This window comes from Salmo salar, chromosome 17 (assembly GCF_965601325.2).
Source record: "Salmo salar chromosome 17, fSalSal1, whole genome shotgun sequence".
NCBI classification, from domain to species: domain Eukaryota; kingdom Metazoa; phylum Chordata; class Actinopteri; order Salmoniformes; family Salmonidae; genus Salmo; species Salmo salar.
In genome coordinates, this window is record NC_138307.1 from 11,960,219 (window position 1) to 11,980,613 (window position 20,395).

The 20,395-nt window shown below is 43.1% G+C and overlaps 2 protein-coding genes across 4 annotated transcripts in view; one reads left to right on the forward strand and one right to left on the reverse strand.

The window, feature by feature from the left end:
- Nucleotides 1-5,772, reverse strand: part of LOC106575282 (rho GTPase-activating protein 6) — a 79,806-nt gene extending 74,034 nt beyond the window's left edge. The window contains exon 1 of one of the 2 annotated variants that reach the window (XM_014151712.3): nt 4,961-5,772. In XM_014151712.3, the coding sequence (XP_014007187.3) occupies nt 4,961-5,479 (519 nt within the window). In that variant the 5' untranslated portion in view covers nt 5,480-5,772. The remainder of the gene's footprint in view (nt 1-4,960) is intronic. The other variant, XM_014151711.3, reaches the window with a different exon arrangement.
- Nucleotides 5,773-8,751: 2,979 nt separating this feature from the next.
- Nucleotides 8,752-19,438, forward strand: msl3 (MSL complex subunit 3). Of its 2 annotated transcripts, none has more exons than XM_014151629.3 (12): nt 8,752-9,010; nt 9,740-9,822; nt 10,322-10,417; nt 10,520-10,617; nt 10,744-10,844; nt 10,965-11,084; nt 11,356-11,516; nt 11,803-11,961; nt 12,224-12,537; nt 12,854-13,063; nt 13,181-13,265; nt 18,447-19,297. In XM_014151629.3, exons 1-12 carry the CDS (start codon nt 8,912-8,914, stop codon nt 18,544-18,546), a joined length of 1,626 nt encoding a protein of 541 aa, XP_014007104.1. In that variant the 5' UTR covers nt 8,752-8,911; the 3' UTR covers nt 18,547-19,297.
- The last annotated feature ends 957 nt before the right edge of the window (nt 19,439-20,395 follow it).

Consider the following 20,395-nt stretch of genomic DNA (forward strand, 5'->3'; position numbering starts at 1 on the left):
ACCTTCTAGCTCCTCACAAACGTCAACAAACTGGTTTCACTTCCTGTTCGTGGATCACATCGGAAAATAATAATTACTCTACTCTGAATCTCTTAGCTGAGTAGTTGGTCGAAATGTTCCATTCGGTATCTTGTGATTTCATTAGGCCTATCTGACACAGAATCAATATAGAATCAACACCCACTAATCAACACCCAACACCCACGAAGGGAATCCAAAGATAGACTGTCAAATGGCAATTTATGACAAGATAAGCAAGCTACAAAACAAAATATGATATGACAAAAACATGTTGGAAAAAACTGAATACAGGACAGCATGTATCCACTAGTTGTACTTGCCAGCGTCTGTAGGAATAGACTAGTGGGATACCACTACTGTATCTGAATATTGTGGAGAAGAAGAAGCAACCCTGCTTTATCTCAATGATACATAATGTATACAGTGGTAGGATATCCAAAAACAGAGTTACGACCTTGTTAGTGTATAATATGATAGGACTTGGGAGTGATCCAAAAACCATAAATCCCAAACCACCTTTGCCACTTTCGGTTTGCAATTAATGTTCCCTGTACTCTCAATAGGTGCCCTTGGGGTTTTAGGCTGGGTTTCTGTATAAGCACTTTGTGACATCTGCTGATGTAAAAAGGGTTTGATAAATACATTTGATTGATTTATTTATTTATTTATTTATTGATTGATTGGTTGTACTGTCCGAGGATTTCGGGATGAGAAATTACACACCCAAGGAGGCAACACCCAATTACACCCAGGTAGACGATTGATTGTAGACTTCAAAGGAGCCTTCTAGAGATAATAGATAGCAGATAAAACACACTTTTCATCACCCTAACTGAATCAGAGACCCAAAATACTTTATATGTTACATCATATGCTGTTGATGTCAACTAGTTTAGAACTTCTGGTAACGATGAACTACCTGTCCTTTCTGTTGACATATACCTGACATACCTGGCAAACCTGACATGTTGCTTTTGGAATTGAGTATTTTAAACAACGTGGCACCGTCATAAGATGCCACCTTTCCAACTAATTTCTTCCCTGCTAGAGCTGCCTGTAAGCTGTAAGCGCTGTTATTATGAATTGGAAACGTCTCGGAGCAACAATGGCTCAGACGCAAAGTGGTATGCCACACAAGCTCACAGAACTGGACCGCCAAGTGCTGAAACGCGTAAAAATCGTCTGTCCTCGGTTGCAACACTCACTACCGAGTTCCAAACTGCCTCTGGAAGTAATGTCAGCACAATAACTTTTCAGCTTCATGAAATGGGTTTCCATGGCCGAGCAGCCACACCCAAGCCTAAGATCACCATGTGCAATGCCAAGCATTGGCTGGAGTGGTGTAAAGATCACCGCCATTGAACTCTGGAGCAATGGAAACGCGTTCTCTGGAGTGATGAATCACGCTTCACCATTGGGCAGTTCAACGGACAAATCTGGGTTTGGCGGACGCCAGAAGAACGACACCTGCCCGATTGCATTGTGCCAACTGTAAAGTTTGTTGGAGGAAGAATAAAGGTCTGGGGTAGTTTTTCATGGTTCGGGCAAGGCCCCTTAGTTCCAGTGAAGGGAAATATTAAACCTACAGCATACAATGACATTGTAGACGATTCTGTACTTCCAACTTTGTGGTAACAGTTTGGGGAAGGCCTTTTCCTGATCCAGCATGAAAATTCCCTCTGCACAAAGCGAAATCCATACAGAAATGATTTGTCGAGATTGGTGTGGAAGAACTTGACTGGCCTGTAAAGAGCCCTGACCTCAACTCCAGCGGACACCTTTTGGATTAATTGGAATGCCGACTGCGAGGCAGGCCTAATCGCCCAACATCAGTTCCCGACCTCACTAATGCTCTTATGGCTGAATAGAAGCAAGTACCTGGAGCAATGTTCCAACATCTAGTGGAAAGCCTTCCCAGAAGAGTGGATAATGTTATAGCAGCAAAGCGGGGACCAACTCCATATTAATGCCCATGATTTGGAATAAGATGTTCGACGGGCAGGTGTCCACTTACTTGTGTAGTGTAGCTCGTAAGGGATAATACCAGTCACAGGAAAGATACTGCCTCTACTCCTGCATCCTAGAACATCAAAGTCACCATAGTTTAACTGTCAACATAAAAAGGGAATAATTTCTGTTGCCTCTGTTTAATGGATTTAAATGTAAATTGAATTCAATTATATTATATTCAATCACATTCAGGCATGTAGGAAATTCCCACCATTCACACTGACTGAGTTTCCTGAATCATTGGTCTATGTCACATTCATTGCCCTGTTTGGGGAACAACAACATAATGGGGAAGGGTCCGCAAATCGTGAGACAGCTCATTTATTTCATGTGTCTGTCTTTGACCCCGTGACAGTTCAGTTCACACTGGTGAGACCCATCTCAGTGCCATCAAAACGCGTTGTCACGTGCTGCCAAAGCATCGTTACATGAGCGTAATTCCAGGGTTAGCGCTAAACGGGATCCTTGGGACGTCCCAACCCTAACCCTAAGCTTAACCCCTCCATTTACCCTAGGGCTCTCCAACCCTGTTCCTGGAGAGCTATCGTCCTGTAGGTTTTAACTCCAACCCTGTTCCTGGAGAGCTATCGTCCTGTAGGTTTTCACTCCAACCATGTTCCTGGAGCGCTATCGTCCTGTAGGTTTTAACTCCGACCCTGTTCCTGGAGAGCTATCGTCCTGTAGGTTTTAACTCCAACCCTGTTCCTGGAGAGCTATCGTCCTGTAGGTTTTAACTCCAACCCTGTTCCTGGAGAGCTATCGTCCTGTAGGTTTTAACTCCAACCCTGTTCCTGGAGAGCTATCGTCCTGTAGGTTTTAACTCCAACCCTGTTCCTGAAGAGCTATCGTCCTGTAGGTTTTAACTCCAACCCTGTTCCTGGAGAGCTATCGTCCTGTAGGTTTTAACTCCAACCCTGTTCCTGGAGAGCTATCGTCCTGTAGGTTTTAACTCCAACCCTGTTCCTGGAGAGCTATCGTCCTGTAGGTTTTCGCTCCAACACCAGCTGTGACTAACCTGATTCAGCTTATCAACCAGCTAATTATTAGAATCAGGTGCGCTATATTAGGGTTGGAGTGAAAACCTACAGGATGGTAGCTCTCCAGGAAGAGGGTTGGAGAGCCCTGCTTTATCCTAACCTTAACCATAACCACAGGAGGTTGGTGGAACCTTAATTGGGGAGGGCAGGCTCATTGTAATGGCTGGAGCGGAATCGGTGGAATGGTATCAAATACATCAAACACATGGTTTCCATGTGTTTGATGCCATTCCATTAACTCCTTTCCAGCAATTATTATGAGCCGTTCCTCCCTAAAGCAGCCTCCCTTACCTAACCCTTACTTTAGCCCTTACCTTAACCATTTTAAATGTAAACTTCAGGTATGAGCGTCCCAAGGATCCCAGATAGCAAGGGAGTCCACAAGAGATGGGGGGGAAAAAACATCATTACACCATTCAACTGGACTGGAGCATGTGGACAGCTGCCAAATATGCAGCCAATAAAGCCGCTGCTAAAAATAAGTCCCAAGTATGTTTTTGTAAGGATTTCAATATGGGTCTGACTGCTGCAGACACTCTGCAGACGCTGTTACATGCACGCTTCATTCGGAAGGCACTCCCTCCTTTATTAACTGTGAAAATATGAAACAAATCATCTCTAATTATCAAAAGACAAGAAATATAAACACGTGTAGCCTTTAGGCCTACTCCGGACCGTTATACAGTGCCTTCAGAAAGTCTTCATACCCCTTTAGTTGTTACACATTTTGTTGTGGTACAGCCTGAATTCAAAACAGATTACATTTTTTACACATCTAAACACAATAATACCATCATGACAAAGTGAAAATATGTCTTTAGACATTTTTGCACATTTATTGAAAATGAAATACAGAAATATCTCATTTACATAATTATTCACACCCCTGAGTCAATACATGATAGAATCACCTTTAGCAGCGATTACAGCTGTGAGTTTTTCTGGGTAAGTCTAAGAGCTTTGCACACCTGGATTGAAAAATATTTGCACATTTATTATTTTTTTTATTCTTCAAGCTCTATCAAGTTGATTGTTGATCATTGCTAGACAGCCATTTATAAGTCTTGCCATAGATTTTCAAGTCGATTTAAGTCAAAACTGTAACTCGGCCACTTAGGAACATTCAACTCCAGTGTATGTTTGGCCTTGTGTTTTAAATTATTGGCCTGATGAAAGGTACATTTGTCTCCCAGTGTCTATTCCATTTTTTTTTATCCCAAAAAACTCCCTAGTCCTTTCCTGACAAGCATATCCATAATATGATGCGGACATCGCCATGCTTAAAAATACGAAGAGTGGTATTCTTTGCCCCAAACATACACATTGTATTGCAGTTTTATTTTAGTGCCTTACTGCAATCAGGATACATGTTTTGGAATATTTTTATTCCAAACACACCAAAGCACCCACATTATATATAAAACAAAAGATAAAACAGTGAACTATGTTTGTACTGAATGAGCTAAAGATAAAACAGTAAATTATATAACATCCCTACACCACCACATATCCACAACACAAAATGTTCAATACCACTATACAACAATATCACAATGTGTGCGTATGCATGTGTCTGTACCTTGCCTTAACAAAGGTATTGAATACTTATTGACTCAAGACATTCCAGCTTTTCATTTTTTTTCATTTGTAAACTTTTCTAAAAACCTAATTCGCGGTATTGTGTGTAGGTCAGTGACACAAAATCTAAATTTAATCAACGTTAAATTCAGGCTGTAACACAGCTAAATGCGGAAAAAGTCAAGGGGTGTAAGTACTTTCTGAGGGCACTGTAAATCCTCAAAGACAAAAGTATGTTGTCATTATGTCATTCCTCTTGAACACCATGAAGGCTTATTTTTTATTGCGTGGAGTGCACGCATCGTCATATTTACCTCCGACTTCCAAACGATATAGGCGTGAGAACTGGACGGTTGCTGCTTCTTCTGAAGCCATCTCCGCGGTGAGAATAATGTGTTCGTGGTCCCAGTTGGAGTGACGCTGGGGCTCCTCACCAGAAACGGTAAATCCCACGCGGTATTCCGCTTTGTGCCCCTCACAGTCACGTCATAGTTAAAGGGAAAGTTTGATGTCGGGGAGAGGTTCAAGGGTGTGGAGGGACCAGATAAAGACGAAAGTGTTTTTTTCACACTAAGATTTCTGGAACGGGGATCTGATTTCAACGCAATCGGGTGCTCAGGGGAGCTTGGCGAGGATGAAAACGCACCTGCCTCCTCAACGCGCAAACCCGGTAACCCCAAGCGGTCCCCATTGGTTCCATCTGTCTCTGTGCCACATTTCCTTATAATATCAGGGTCCAGGCTCCGAGTTTGTCGCAACTTCCTTTTGGAGATGGCTTTGGAAGCTGGAGTGGAGCAGGAGAAGACGTTCAGTAGTCCTTGACCAGATGACATCTCTATCTCCCCTCTGCACAAACGCAGCAGCGTTTTTTTGAAACCCTTTTCTCAGAAGTTTAGTTTAAGCGCCATAAAAAAACAAACCACGAGATAGGTCCCATCAATATACTCCTACAGTGAACCCTTGGTCCACGTGTTTTGATGCTGTCATCGCCAGAATGCCTTGGTTCAGATAAAGCGAGAGACAGAGAGCGCGCAAATGAATCCAATTCTCTGTGCCGTGTTATTATGCATGCAGCTCAGCTCATTCCCAAACTGTAGTCAGAGCGGGCGGCAGGATGAGAGAAGTTTCGCAGCTGATTACCCTCGCCGCCGCTCCTCTAATCCGTCCAATGCGCTCCTGTGGCTGTTAAGACTGCGCACTCATGTTGCTCCAATGAGCAAAACCAGTGCATACAAGTGTCTTTCCCAGGTCTTTACCTGCATCTCTCAAGTTTGTATCATAAATTAATTGTATAGACTACATATGTTGGGCCTATGTGATGTATAGCTGCATAGCCTAACTTTGGCTTTGTTGAAATAAAGCACAACTAAAGATGGCCGAGTGAGGACATGGCATAAAGATTAATCATCGACCTAAAGCCATAATCCATAAATGAGGATTAATCCTATAGTCTAGTCTATCCTACTATAATTCACATTTTTACATTACATTGGGGCACATGGCGTTTGTGTCTTACCCTCAAAATAAATATCATGGTCTGATTATCTTGCTCTCTGCATTTTCGCACCACAAGTTTCTCAGAAGTTGTGACAAAGACTGTCAGGCGCAATGTTGCTATATATGGGTTAGCTGCTATGCAGTACGTTTGGCCAGAATGAGCTCAGACTTGGCTCTTTCTTCAAACTCAACTCTACTAGTGTTATCATTGTAAATGGACATTTCGTAGGTGTCCTTTGAGAAGCTCAGGGTTATAGGGGCATGGCTTCCTCTTTCTATAATTCTCTCAGCTTTCACTCTCTCTCAATTCATTTCAAGGGCTTTGTTGGCATGGGAAACATATGTTAACATTGCCAAAGCAAGTGAAATAGATAATAAACAACAGTGAAATAAACAATACAAATTAACAGTAAACATTACATTTACAGAAGTTCCAAAGGAATATAGACATGTCAAATGTCACATTATGTCTATATACAGTGCTGTAGCGATGTGCAAATAGGTTAAAGTGCAAAAGGGAGGAGCCCCAGCGTTTTCAAATTCTTTGTGGATCACTCTCTCTCTTTATCTCATCCATTCCCCCTGTCTGTTTTTAGGCTGGTCAAATCTGACTGAGCTGTTATCAGTGTCATGCAGTGCAGCTTCATAAGCAGCTTTATCAGGGCAACCCCCTCCTCCAGTCTTCCATGAGGCACCATTTCCCCCATACCTTCACACACACATACACGCAGGTACACACGCATGCATACATATACATGAATGAACATACGCATGCACGTACGCAGAAAGGCAGGCCTGGACGCATGCACACACACACATACACACACAAGCAAGGCAATTATCCATCCCTTCTCATCATTTTGGGGTCCCGAGTGGCACAGCGGTCTAAGGCACTGCATCTCAGCCCTAGAGGCATCACTACAGACCCTGGTTCGATTGAAGGCTGTATCACAACCGGCCGTGATTGGGAGTTCGATAAGGCGGCGCACAATTGGCCCAGCGTCGTCCGGGTTAGGGTTTGGCCGGTGTAGGCCGCCATTGTCAATAAGAATTTGTTCTTAACTGACTTGCCTAGTTAAATAATGGTTAAATAAAATAAAAAATACAAAAATGGTAAAAGCGCAGTAGTGAAGATAGAGGGATAGAGATTGGTGAGAAGGAGTCAGAGAGAAGCAATCTATTGCTGCTCTACCTCACGGCTGCAGGAGTTGTAAAAGGGGCCCCAGCACTGAAACCAGACATATGACTATATGGTTGGTGTGTACCAGAGGTAGAAATCATCATCACACATGCATGTGCATGTAAGCGCCCCCATGTTAACCCAATGAGTCCCACCGTTACGCAGGCACGTTTTGGACTTCTAACCCCTTTTAAAACCACATATTTTATTAATAGAGTAATGGGGATAAAACAGCCTGCAGGGGTTAAATTAGGATGAGAGGGGTGCTGGGTAGGGACTAAGTAGAATGGTTTCTAATATACTTTAGTGGGCATCAGCCACTAGAAACCAAATATGATTATAAAACACTTTTGTAAAAATGTGTTTATAGATAATAGCAGTCCAATTGGCTGTTATAGGAAGAGTAAAGATTTTTTAACAAAGAAACTGTTCTGCTCTAATTCATTATAATTGGAGAAGTCTGTCTCTTGTCTAGCCATAAGGCAAGAAACAGGTAGCCTACATCATCAGTAACCTACTCTGGCCAACAGTAAACATATGTAGTGTGTTAGGCTAATTAAATAGGCTATGACATACAATCCTGACCTTGTGAGTTGACTGAGCTAAATGTATCACTCATTAGAATTGCACAGTGAATGCAGGTCTTATTCATGTCACACATCAGTGTGGTGACAGAAGTGACAGCAGAGATAGCCTGATGGTTTCTGTCAGAATGGAAAAAAGCACACACTTGCACTGATAAGCGGTTTAGCATACAAGGCATCATACACACAAATGCAACTAGGCCATAAGAAGAGGGATTTCCTTCAGAGTCTCTCTCACACACTATCTCGCTCTCTGTTTTCTCATCTGACAACTGAAATAGTTCGGTCTCCAAATTTAGAAAATAATGAGCCTCATTAAGCTGAGTAAACATTCACCATCTGAACCCTATCAAAATGTTTTTGTTTCTGAACCCAGAGAATAATATTTAGAGTAGCGGTGCTGACTAACAGCGAATAAACTGTAAGCTATAAAAAAATAAAGAGAGTCGCACACTCTCTCTCTCTCTCTATATATATATATATATATATATATATATATATATATATATATATATATATATATATATATATATAAACTCCTAGTCATCATTTACTGGGTAAAACACCAACGTTTTGTCATCACTGTGTCTTCTTCAGGGTGATGTAAACATATATGCCTTGGTTTTAAACAAGCTCAGGTTGGAAAAAGCATATTTTTGTTGACACAACTTTTAATTGTTACTGGTTATCCTTTGTTGCGTTATTTATTAGCTACATGGACAAACTTTGATTTATTATTGGAAGGGCTACATGTCACAGAAATATTAGTAGGATCCTCTTTGAATAACGGATGCCCTCTGCTGGTCAATTTATGTACTGTTTATTTCTACGGCGTCCACGAAGGACCAAACTAGAAATTCCCTATTACGGATTCGTTTGATGAGTTGTGTCCTAGCGCCATCTCCATATTTTTTTCAAAGACCCCTTTGGATACAGCCCGGCAGGGAAAGGGTTAAGGAGCGGGGTAGCCAGATGCCTCCTCTCCTGCTCGCTATGACGAACAAATGAACTCCCGGGGAATGAAATTTAAATTCCACAAAGGAGAAAAAGTCCTCTGTTTCGAACCTGACCCTACGAAAGCTAAAGTACTCTATGATGCTAAGGTAAATGGCTTGTTGTTTAGCCTATAGTTTGTTTGTGGTCACGAGACTGATACTGCATGCAATTCCCAAACATTTTGATTTCCAGTTTTTATAACTTTATCCAATACTGTAGCTAAGTTAGACATTATGTTTATTTGATATATCCGGACAGACCACAGAAGGCCCAACCGAGGTTGCCATGCTAGTTAGCTGCTAGGCTAACGTTTGCTATTAGGCTAACGCACCGTGAACGCTATATGGTAGGTTTATGGCAAAAACGAGGCCATCAATAATGGCTGCATCCGTGTTATTTGTTGCTATGCTGTACCTGCTATCTCTGCACATGCTGAAGCCAGGTTAGCTCGGGTATATGTTCTTAGCGAGCTCGTAGTTGCTACATTTAGCTAACTACGTAACTTAGCTAACGTTAACTGTCCGCGAACGTTGGAAGTAACGTTAAACTAGCTAACGTTAACCACCAACGATGAATTAACATAGCATGAGTTAACGTTAGCTAGCCTCTGTGCAAGGCCACGGCAACAAATTACAAACAGCCAACCCGTTGTTTACATAACATTAGCTAGCTAGCACCAATTAGTCATGTTTTGTTAGTTAACTAACGCGTACGGATGGCTAACTGTCTATTTGGTCTAGATGTGGTGATACATTTGCCTGCTGTCTGTTACACGCTAACTTGAGTTTGGTCGGCTGCCGCTAACTATCGTTAATTTCTGGAATTGTATGTTTTAGGTCGTCGATGTTGTAATTGGCAAAGATGAACGTGGAAAGCGAGTCCCAGAATACCTGATTCACTTCAATGGTTGGAACAGAAGGTAAACTCACACACAAGACAGTCTGGGGTGGTGGGCTTGAAGAAGGGATACTGGGGAGGAGGATGGGAGGTTCCTGAGGGGTGGGGTGGTACAGGGGAGGGGTGGATGGGAGGACCCCCCCCCCCCCAAAAAAAAAGTGCAGTTCCCTGTATCTGAATGGTTTAGGTTAATTTCCCCATCCTTTGTGGGCTCTGCCTGTTGAGCAGCAAAATGGCTCATTTTTCAACATACTGTTAGCTGATAATGTTTACTTAGCAAGCTACTGGTAGAAACTTTGTACAGTTGGCTAAAAATAGTGCTAACTTTTATTTAACAATCCTTTGAAAACTGTACGTAGTTGTCAATGGTTTTAGCCATCTATATAGTGGAAATCATTGAGTGTGGATAGCAACCTTCAGTGGAGTATTGTCCTTGATATCACTGACAATACTGTCATGCCGACTGCATGCGGCTTGAATTGGAAGGGGTGGTATTCATCATCTGTTGCTTTGTGCTACAGTTGGGATCGATTGGCAGCAGAGGACCATGTGCTCAGGGAAACTGACGAAAATCGCAAATTACAACGTAAACTGGCTCGTAAAGCTGTGGCTCGCATGTAAGTTTTACTCCATTGGAGAATATCGGAGAAGTAAGCATTAGGCCTGACTGCAGATTTGGTGCCAGTGTCCTGTCTAACTGTGTCCACTTCTACCCACAGGAGGAGAAAGGGATGGGGGAAGAGACGTCGTCGTCTACCCGGTGTTGAGTCAGCTCTGAAGACACTTCCTGAAGAGAAGGAAGAGAGTGATGACGCATGTGAGTTTGCCTGTTCCATCACACTCAAACTAGTGCTAGTGCAAAGTAGTTTATCGGAATGGCTTTTCATTGGAAATGGCTTGCAAGCTAAAATTACATGTACTTTTTGGTGGGGGTATCTTTCAGGTTTGATTACGTCTTCAGACAACAGTGACGAGGACGATTCCGAGGATCCTGAATCTTTGAAAAGTGAGGAGAGCGACTCTTCCGAAGATTTGGACAAAATGGTATTGTGTTTTCTCAATACATAACCTATCAACTCGGTTGTTCTATTGACATTGTCAGAAATGCACATTTTGACAAAATGACTCGATGGATCTGACTGTTTGCCCATCTATCTCCAGCAGGAAGAGCAGGAAGCTCATGCTAAGATGGAGAGTGAGGACAAGACCATCAACATAGACATCCCTGAGGTTCTCAAGAAGAAACTGGAGGATGACTGCTACTACATCAACAAGAGGAAGAAGGTGTGTCATTAAACAAAGATAACACCCGCTCTATTGTAGTTCCATATACCTATTCCTATCTCTCCAAATCCCTAGATATTGGTCATGTTCAGTAGAGACAAAATGTATAAAAACAGGGACTAGTCCAATTGGAACACAGATTTGTCATTTTCTGTTGCAAAACTTTTTGCCTCGATGTACCCTACTGAATGCAACCCTTGACTTTTGACATTTCAACATCTCACTGCCAATGAGCTGTGATCATGAAGGGCTTTGTTCTTTTTCTCCCCAGTTGGTGAAGCTTCCGTGCCAGATGAACATATTGAACATCTTGGAATCATACGTGAAGCACTTTGCCTTCAACGCAGCCTTCTCTGCCAATGAGAGGTACAGAAGTCACCAAAGCACCACCCAGACCAGCCTCAGTCCTCACTATGTTCCTCCAGAGAAGAAGTGAGTCCCCAAAGTACAACATTTCCCATTAGCCTTTTCGCCTCTCATGAGTCCCATGGGCTACATAATGGTTTTGTTTGACATTGCAGCCAACATTGCAGCTGCCTGCCAACTGACTGATCTACAAATGACCTTGCATCATAAATAACTACTCAATGTTATTTGTAGATCAAGTATGTCAGTCACAATATTACCAATAAATGCATCACAGATTCGATGCTCTCGAACATGGTCATCGTGGATGAAATTATCATTGTGATAGCTAAAAGTCACCGTTTTGTTTCAGTGAGGAGCTTTGCAAGGAGATGGTGGACGGCCTGAGAATCACCTTCGACTTCACCCTTCCCATGATCCTCCTGTACCCCAACGAGCACGCTCAGTTCAAGAAAGTCAGCTCCTCAAAGTTCTTCCTGCCTATCCGGGACAACACAGCCAGCTCCAGCAAGTAAGACAGACACCAGGCTATGTATGCAATCCTCTTGAATAATTAACATCTGTCATTTTCAGGCAGGAAGACAAAACAAAATGAAGTTGAAAACGTTTCACTTTTGGAAGACTCTAAGTACATCAGGCCTTTGTTCAGTTTGTATATCTGACCTAAGTTGAAAATGTCAGTGACAAATTATTGTACGTTTCTTTGGTTTTGTGATGTTGATGTCATTACCAAACTGGTCTTTCTTTGAACATCTCTACCCTTCCTGTCCCAGGACCCTGCGTGAGCGCACCCCCAGCCCCTCTGGCCACAACCCCTCCACCCCCCAGTCCACGGACAGCCAACCAGCCCTGAGTGAGGCCTCCACAACCACGGCAAACCCCACCACCACGCCCAAACGTCGGCGCTGTGCCTCCACGGCCGACCCCGAAGCCCCCCAGTCCCTGCGACGCTCCACACGTCACACCTCGGGGGGCGAGCGGATGGCGGGCGAGGGGGGCAGCGGCAGCGCTACGACCTCACCCCAGCCCAAACGCCGCCTCGACATGCCTGCCCAGCTGCCCAAGTTCTTCCTCAATCTGGAGAAGAGTGAGTGGCAAGAAAACACACTCAAACACAATAAGCAGTTTATTGTGTAGTGAGCAGTTGATTGCTTTACTTTATGCAATGTCACTCGTAGCCTCTGTTGTTGTAATGACCATATCCATCCGCTAGATGGCACTCTTCCGTTTTGTCATACATTACAGTCCGCTCCCAAACACATGGAATATTGTCTGCGCACAGCTTCTCAGTGCTACAGCACACAGTAAATGTCTGTTGTTTCTGAAGTGTCCATGCAAATGTTGTCCTCCACCCACTCCCATCAGTTGATTGACTGCCGTCTGCCCTCCTGTCCCCTTCCCAGAAACCCCTGTCCACAGTGGCTCATCCTCTCCGTTGCCCCAGACGCCCAGCAAGGAGGGCAGCGGCGTCTTCTCTGGCCTGGAGAGCCGACGGAACAACGAGCTTAACGAGGTCCTGAGCTGGAAGCTGACCCCTGATAACTACCCCCAGAGTGACCAGCCTCCCCCACCCTCCTACCTGTACGGCTCACAGCACCTCCTACGCCTCTTCGGTAGGTGTCCTCAGAAGCCCTTTGTGTGTGTGTGTGTGTGGGGGGGGATTGTTGTTTAGTTCAATGTAGCCTCCAGTCACTCATCCTCTTTCAATCTCGTTTATTCCACTCATACAGTGAAGCTGCCAGAGATCCTGGGGAAGATGCAAATCCCAGAGAAGAACCTAAGGGCCCTGGTCAAACACCTGGAGCTCTTCCTCAGGTACCTCCCATCTAATTATAGAATAATCACATGTTTTCTTTACTTTTGTTCTTCTTTTAGTGATCAGCCACACACCATAACTAGGCTAGAACCAGGGCTTCAATAATCTCTATTTCAGCTGCCATAGCTCACCTCCATACAACCTAGGCCTGTAATGTTTCTGTAATGTCAGATGGTTATTTAAGAAGAAAATGTTTTCTCAATAACCTTCCTGGTTAAATAAAGGTCATAAATCACGTTTTCTGAACTGGGTGGTTTGAGCTCTGAATGCTGAATGCTGTGGTATGACAAAAAAATACAATTTACTGTTCTAACTTATGTTGCTAACCAGTTTATAATAGCAATAAGGCACCTCAGTGTTTGTGGTATATGGCCCAATATACCACAGCTAAGGTCTGTATCCAGGCACTCTGCGTTGCATCATGCATAATACCAGCCCTTAACCATGGTATATTGGCGATATACCACACCCCATCAGGCCTTATTCCTTTAATAACTCCTCAAGCCACAGTAACTCACAGTGGAACTGAAGATGCACAATCGCCAGTCTCCAGGATTAGTGACACTGACTGGGCGAAGCCCGTTATCCCCCAGTCAATCACTGCCTGGTGTGTAATTGGGCCGGCCGCCTCGCAGGAAGGGACAGGCTGCCATTTAGTTGCTGTGCCGACTATAGTTGCATGATAGACTTCCTTTCATCACGATAATGCCCACGTCAGCATTTCTTTGGACGTGCTCACTTCGCTAGCATGGTGAGGGGTTTCCACTTGATGGGCCTCTGACATTGTACTAACGTTAGTTTAGCATGCAGAAATGTTTGGACAATGCGGCAGCTTGATGGGCCTCTCCTGTAACATTAACCTAGAAAACATAATAATTGGACAGCGCAGTGGAGAATAGAGAGGTGGATTTTTCCCATGGGGCTTTTTGTATATCTTGGAGAGGGATGGGGGTGTCCCTGTTGGGAGCAATGGGAGTGCAGTCTGCATTGATCTGCTGATGCGCACACACAATCCTCTCAGCCTATCCAGTGTTAGCCCCGTCACCTGAAGTCTAGCTCATTCATCGGGGCAGTTAGCTGTGGTGTAATGCTATTAGGTAGCAACTCTCTGTTTGTGTGATTCATGCAACTCACTGAGTGGAAAAAGTGCTCACTGACCTGTAAACTGGCTCGCCCTGCATGCCTGCCACGGTTATTGTAGCCATAATATCGTCTAACAGGATGTGATCAGACGATGATGGCTTGAGATGTTATTTATGCAGAGGGATTGATTTGCTGTTTTTGTGTCTGTGCATGTGTCTCTGTGTGTGTGTGCGCGCACCTGCATCTGTCTGTATGTGTGTGAGAGACTGTCAGACTACATTAAAGTGAAGGGAGATGAGTCGGCGTTACACAAGCCGGCGATTCTAATCTTTAAATCCTGCCCAGCGATCTTCAGCTGGCCCCAAACCTAAGGGATTTATTCTCTCTCCTTTATTAATCAAACGCCTGTAGTTTCCCCTCCAGCCACCTCTCTGCGCTGTGTCACACTGAGGGACTTATGACTCCTTTTCTTCTCACAGCTGGGTACATCTCAATCGTCTATTAGGGCCTTCTTCCACTAGTGTCATCTTTTTATTGACAGTAACCACGTTTCCAATCACAGTTTTTATACAAGTAGTCATTTCGTATAATAAAAAAATATCACGATGGCTGTGATGGAAACAGGAAGTTTCAGTACAGTTTTATAAATTTGTTTTGACATAGTGAGATCATTTTGTGTCGGTAAAATTAATTACCTGAGAAATGGCGGTGGAAAGACCTTTATGCGCAAATGTTGGTATAATAACCATAATATCGAAGTAAACTTGGGAGTCACGCGATGACATGGTGTGGGGTCCTTCCAATACGACTCGGGGAAAACATGGCAGTGTATTAAGCTATGATGAACTTCACAGGGTGGTGAAAGTACGGTATGAGCTGGATGCTCCTTTTCAATAAATATCAAAGGTCTTACTCTGGTGACATGATCGATGCTTGACTGCCGTTTGACAAATAAAAATATTATCATGTAGACTAGCCTACAAGCACTATCTGCGAGCAGTTGGCTAAACCACACGTGCCAAGACCAGACTAGGCACATTTGCTATTTAATGCAACAGTTTTGCCATAAAACTATCGGTAAGGTTGAAAATGCGATTAACTATATATTTTTATTCGACACATGAAAACGTAAGCGAAAAAGTACATTTTGTGCAGTGAATTTTATCCGCAACAAGTCAGTTTGATGGGAACGCAACAATGGTGGGAAAATGCGGATTTTGGAATATTCACCAATCTGTTGCTAATTGGATGGAAACCTAGTTACTTATCTGATATTACGGGAGAGGTCAGAGACATGTTGGATGCTGTAAGCAATATATTGACGCCTGCCTTATAATGGGATTTAACTTCAGCTGTTCACGCACATTTATTTTAGGAGGTCTGTTCAGTCTAGTGAGATACAGGAAGGGAGAAAACCTGACTGGATGTTGACTGTAGCAGAGTGGAGAAGTGCATGCCGGGAATGGGCACACAGATGGTTCTCTGGAAGAATCGGGAATCGTCTGGTGTGTTGCTGTGATACAGAGGGAGGGATGGCAGTGTAAAGTCAGGGATGCAAACTAGTCACCTTTTGGCGAAATTCGCCGTTTTGAATCCAGAATAGGTGACCTACGTTATTCGTGTAGATCCGATGAGAAAAGTTTGGGCGAGGGGGGGGCTTGCTGAGAAGCCTGACCACAGAGACGGCTATAACCGAAAAACAACGGGCATTTGGAAAGTTTGAGGCGAGGGAGAAAGTGTGGTGGGACGAGTATTGTTAGCATTGTTAAGTATCTTGCTAGCTGGATCGAATTATCCGTTAGCTAGCCAGAGACATGTTGAGCAACATTAGCCTACTTAACTGATCAAATAATTGAGTGTTTGGTGTGAAAATTAGCTGGCTAACAAAGTCAGACAGCTCGTTACAACATCAGATGAACCAACGTTAGTAACCTAACCAATTCGCTATAGTATTAACTGGTAACGTTATACGACTCCTTGCCGTTCCTCAAGTTATAACGCATTAGTCACTTTCTGGACCCTGGCGATCTGAAATGTTAACTAGCTAACGAACTAACTACTATCTGTGAACGAATGTTTTCCCTTTAGAGTATGTGGTTCATTTTCAGAATGAGATAATTAGTTGAAAATGCTTGTTAAACAAGTGTATTCATGGATCAAGTTGAGCTTAAGCTGGATGCCACTAGAGGTGGAAGGAAAACCACACACTTTCCCTCTTTCTCACCTTTTCAATACAGCTGATAAAAGGGGTATGCCAGGTGTACTCTGCCTGAAAGAGATCAATTATGCCAACAAAGGGTATCATGCTCTGCTGGCACATTGTAGAACATACTTCCACAGGCAGAAGGTGTACAATGTAATAATGTGCAGTGTAGCCCAAATATATTGCTTTTGTTGTGTTAACACTTGTGTGAGTGAAGTGAGTTAAGATGTTTTTTCCCCCCAAATGCAATATTTAGATGTCTATGGTCACAAGCATTCTATTATTGTAAAGGCTGTCATGCATAACCGCAATATTAGTGTAGTGTATAGTTTTGTTTTATCAAGACTCATTTGCAGTAAAGTATAGGCAACAAATAACACTGGATTGCTTTCTTTACATTTTTTATTTTTTTAGCTGTGAGTTGGGTTCACATGAACCACTTTTTATTTTACACAGAGAGACTGAACATGTTGATCATAGTCTTTGTTGTTTAATTAGTTAACCTGCATTTCCCCCAAGCAGGGATTTTCTGCATGTTTCAGTGCAACAAAAAAGTCTCACCTTTTTGGGCCCTCACCAGTTTGCATCCCTGAAAGTACTTAAGTAAAAATACTTTAAAGTACTAATACATTGCTATTTGTTTTTTACAACTTTTACATCACAACATTCCAAAAGAAAATAATTTAGTTTTTACTCCATACATTTTCCCTGACACCCAAATGTCCTCATTTAATTTTGAATGCTTAGCAGGACAGGAAAATGGTCCAATTCACACTTATCAAGAGAACATCCCTGGTCATTTCTACTGCCTCTGATCTGGCGGAATCACTAAATGCAAGTGCTTCATTTGTAAATGATGTCTGAGTGTTGGATTGTGTCCCTGGCTCTCCATAAATAAATAAAAACCAGGCAATTGTGCCATCTAGCTTGTTTAATATAAGGAATTTAAAATTATTTTTTTTACTTTTGATACTGAAGTATATTTAAAACCCAAGTAGTATTTTACTCAAATTATTTTTACTTTTGATACTGAAGTATATTTAAAACTCAAGTAGTATTTTACTTCAGTCATTTTCTATTAAGGTATCTTTACTTTTACTCAAGTATGAGAATTGGGTACCTTTTCCACCACTGTGGAGAGTGCCTAATGTGTATGAGAACAAGGATGCCTGTGTTCGCCCAGCTGCTCTCCCACAAAAATGTATCCATATCTTATCTAACATCTGCAGAGAAATGTGGTTGAAGTTTACAGCCTTTGCTCTACATTTGCACTGACTAATAGATAGGACGAACCAATAAATAATGAAGAATAGCTGTAGCCACGGTCCTGTGGTCCATACGGACTAGCTCGGTGCTCCACAACGACGACAATTTGTTGCCGGTTAAAGCGCCTCTTAATTTCTCCCTCTGATGAGGATAATTTGTTTGCAGTCAAATTAGAAGAGCGGGTAGAGCTAAGATGAGATGGCAAGATTTAGAGGATTTGGCTGAGCAGCGGATACTAAGAACATTCCGGATTATTTTCCCTACTGATTAGACGGGGAGATTTTCCCTCTCCTACTCTGGCGAATTGGGTTATTTAAGGCAAGTTACTAAAAGCACTGACTAACTGCAAGCCTGGAGGGGGGAAGGGGGTGTTAACAAGCCCCCTGTTGGAAAACACCAAGATTGGGAGTGCTGAGTAACTAGTCTGGTCCGTGACGTCCACAGTAGTCCGGTGAGTAATGCATTTCCCACGGTGGTCTTTGTTTCAAATGCATTAGCTGTCTGTTGATGGCCATGCTGTGTTAACTAGCCTTAACTTCAGACTTCTACTCAGTGTGGTGAATTAGACCCAGTTATGGTGTTATCTCTCTCTCGGTCTCTTTCTACTCTGTCCCTCTCTGCTCCCCAGGTTTTTGGCTGAGTTCCACGAGGACTTTTTTCCGGAGTCGGCGTACGTGTCGTCATCGGAGGCCCACTACTGCATGAAGCACCCGCGGGCCGTTTACTGAGGCCGTTTATCTCGCCCTGAACTGCACTGCTGGGAGGGGAGCTCCAAGCTGCTTCCCAAACCATCCCTTTCTTTCACTTCCTCTCTGAGACTGTGCCATTATCCCTCTCCCTCTCTCTGTTCACCCCTTGCCCTCCTAAATCCAACCCATGCAGCTATGTGGTTTTGCCAGTCGGAAGGAAGTGAGGCAAGGGTCTTGGCTTCTGATCGGCCCAGTAACTCACTCTCCCCAGCCCCCAACCTGGCAGCCTGGCCTAGGAACAGACCCTCCTGGATGCAATAATTACCTAAAGCATGGACGTCTACTTGTTATCCTAGGCTGTAGACCGTAACCCCCTGCTGGGGTCTTTCCCATGATGCTGACTTTGTCTTGCTTTCTCTCGCTCTGCACTCAAGGACCACGTTTGGCCCTCTCTTTCTCTAGCAGCGTCTGCGTCCGATCCTTCTCTCTCCGTCCACCTAGACAAGCAAACACAGGGAGAAGGCCTATTTGATACGTTCGCTTTGTGTGACTATTGGAGACTATTGGCTTCTCCTTGGCTCACCACGCTTGCTGCCCCAAGTCACGCTTCAGTGTCTGTTAAGTTCTTTCTAAACTCTTGTAGAATGTCATTACTCTAGTAATGTCTATCTGTGTTCCTCTTGCTTAGAGGGGCCGGTGATGTTATGGCCACTGAGTGTTCATATTGATATTTGTCATGGCATTACCCCCAATGTTTGAAAAAGGTATTGAATTTCATTGATGTATAAATTCCTTATTCGGTGTTTTTTTTTTTTATACACTGTTAACTTGTGGACTCGAACAGGAACACACTGTGGAGGTGGAAATGTAAAAATATCAACTTTCAGTTTGTTTTCCATTAGTCTTATCTGAAATAAAAGTTAGAGCAATATTTTTGGCATGTGGTGTATGAATATTGCTGTTCTGTTGATTCATAAAGACCTAGGCCGGGATTCAACGCAAGGCGTGTTATATGGCAGCACAATATAAACAAATAATTGACACTTGAGCCAAACTGCGCTATGTTTATCGTGAATGCAATCCCTGCGAATGTTGCCTTTTTAAAAGGTGTTGTCAGCTGTATAGATCGCTGTGCTATAATGCGCCATGCATTTAATCCTGGTCCTATTCTCTGCTGTTCTTCTCTCCTTCAAGTCCTTTTTCCTTAAAGAAACATTCTTCACTATAAAGGTTGTTCTAAACTACAGCAAAGTACAAGAGCAGATTGTTGGGTTTATCCTCAGAGGATGACGTCAGCCTCCTTTGATGGGCACACAGTGTTTTGGGTTGTGCCCTGTCTGTCAGTCGCTGGATATTGGTGCCCGTAGACCAGGGATCATCAACTAGGTTCAGCGGCAGATCAATTTCAATTTTTTCTTGAGAGGATGGACAGGGGGCCTGAACATAATTACTAAGAACTTGTTGACTCCAAATTGACCGCAAGAAGCACAAACAGATCTAATATGTCTAAAACATAATCATTTCAACCCTTACTTACATTGGTATACAATCACATATACAGTATGTATGTTATGAGTGGGAATACTTTGGAACAGATTTGAAATAAAATAACTTTGAGCTGATTTGCTGGTGTTTCCACAGTCTTGTTTCCAACAAGACTTTTTAATAAAACTTGGGGGGCCAAAAAAATCACCTGTGCACAAGTTGGGGAATCCTGCCATAGCTGCCTGCTGTAGAATACCTCTTAACATTGACCATCACACACTGCCTCTGAATATGGGTTCTTGAGTGTAACGGCCAGAGTTGCAATCAACGTACAGAATATTTTTGGCTCTGAACAACTCCAGTGTTTCTGGTTGTTCTGACTGAAACCCCTCCCTCAAGCTAT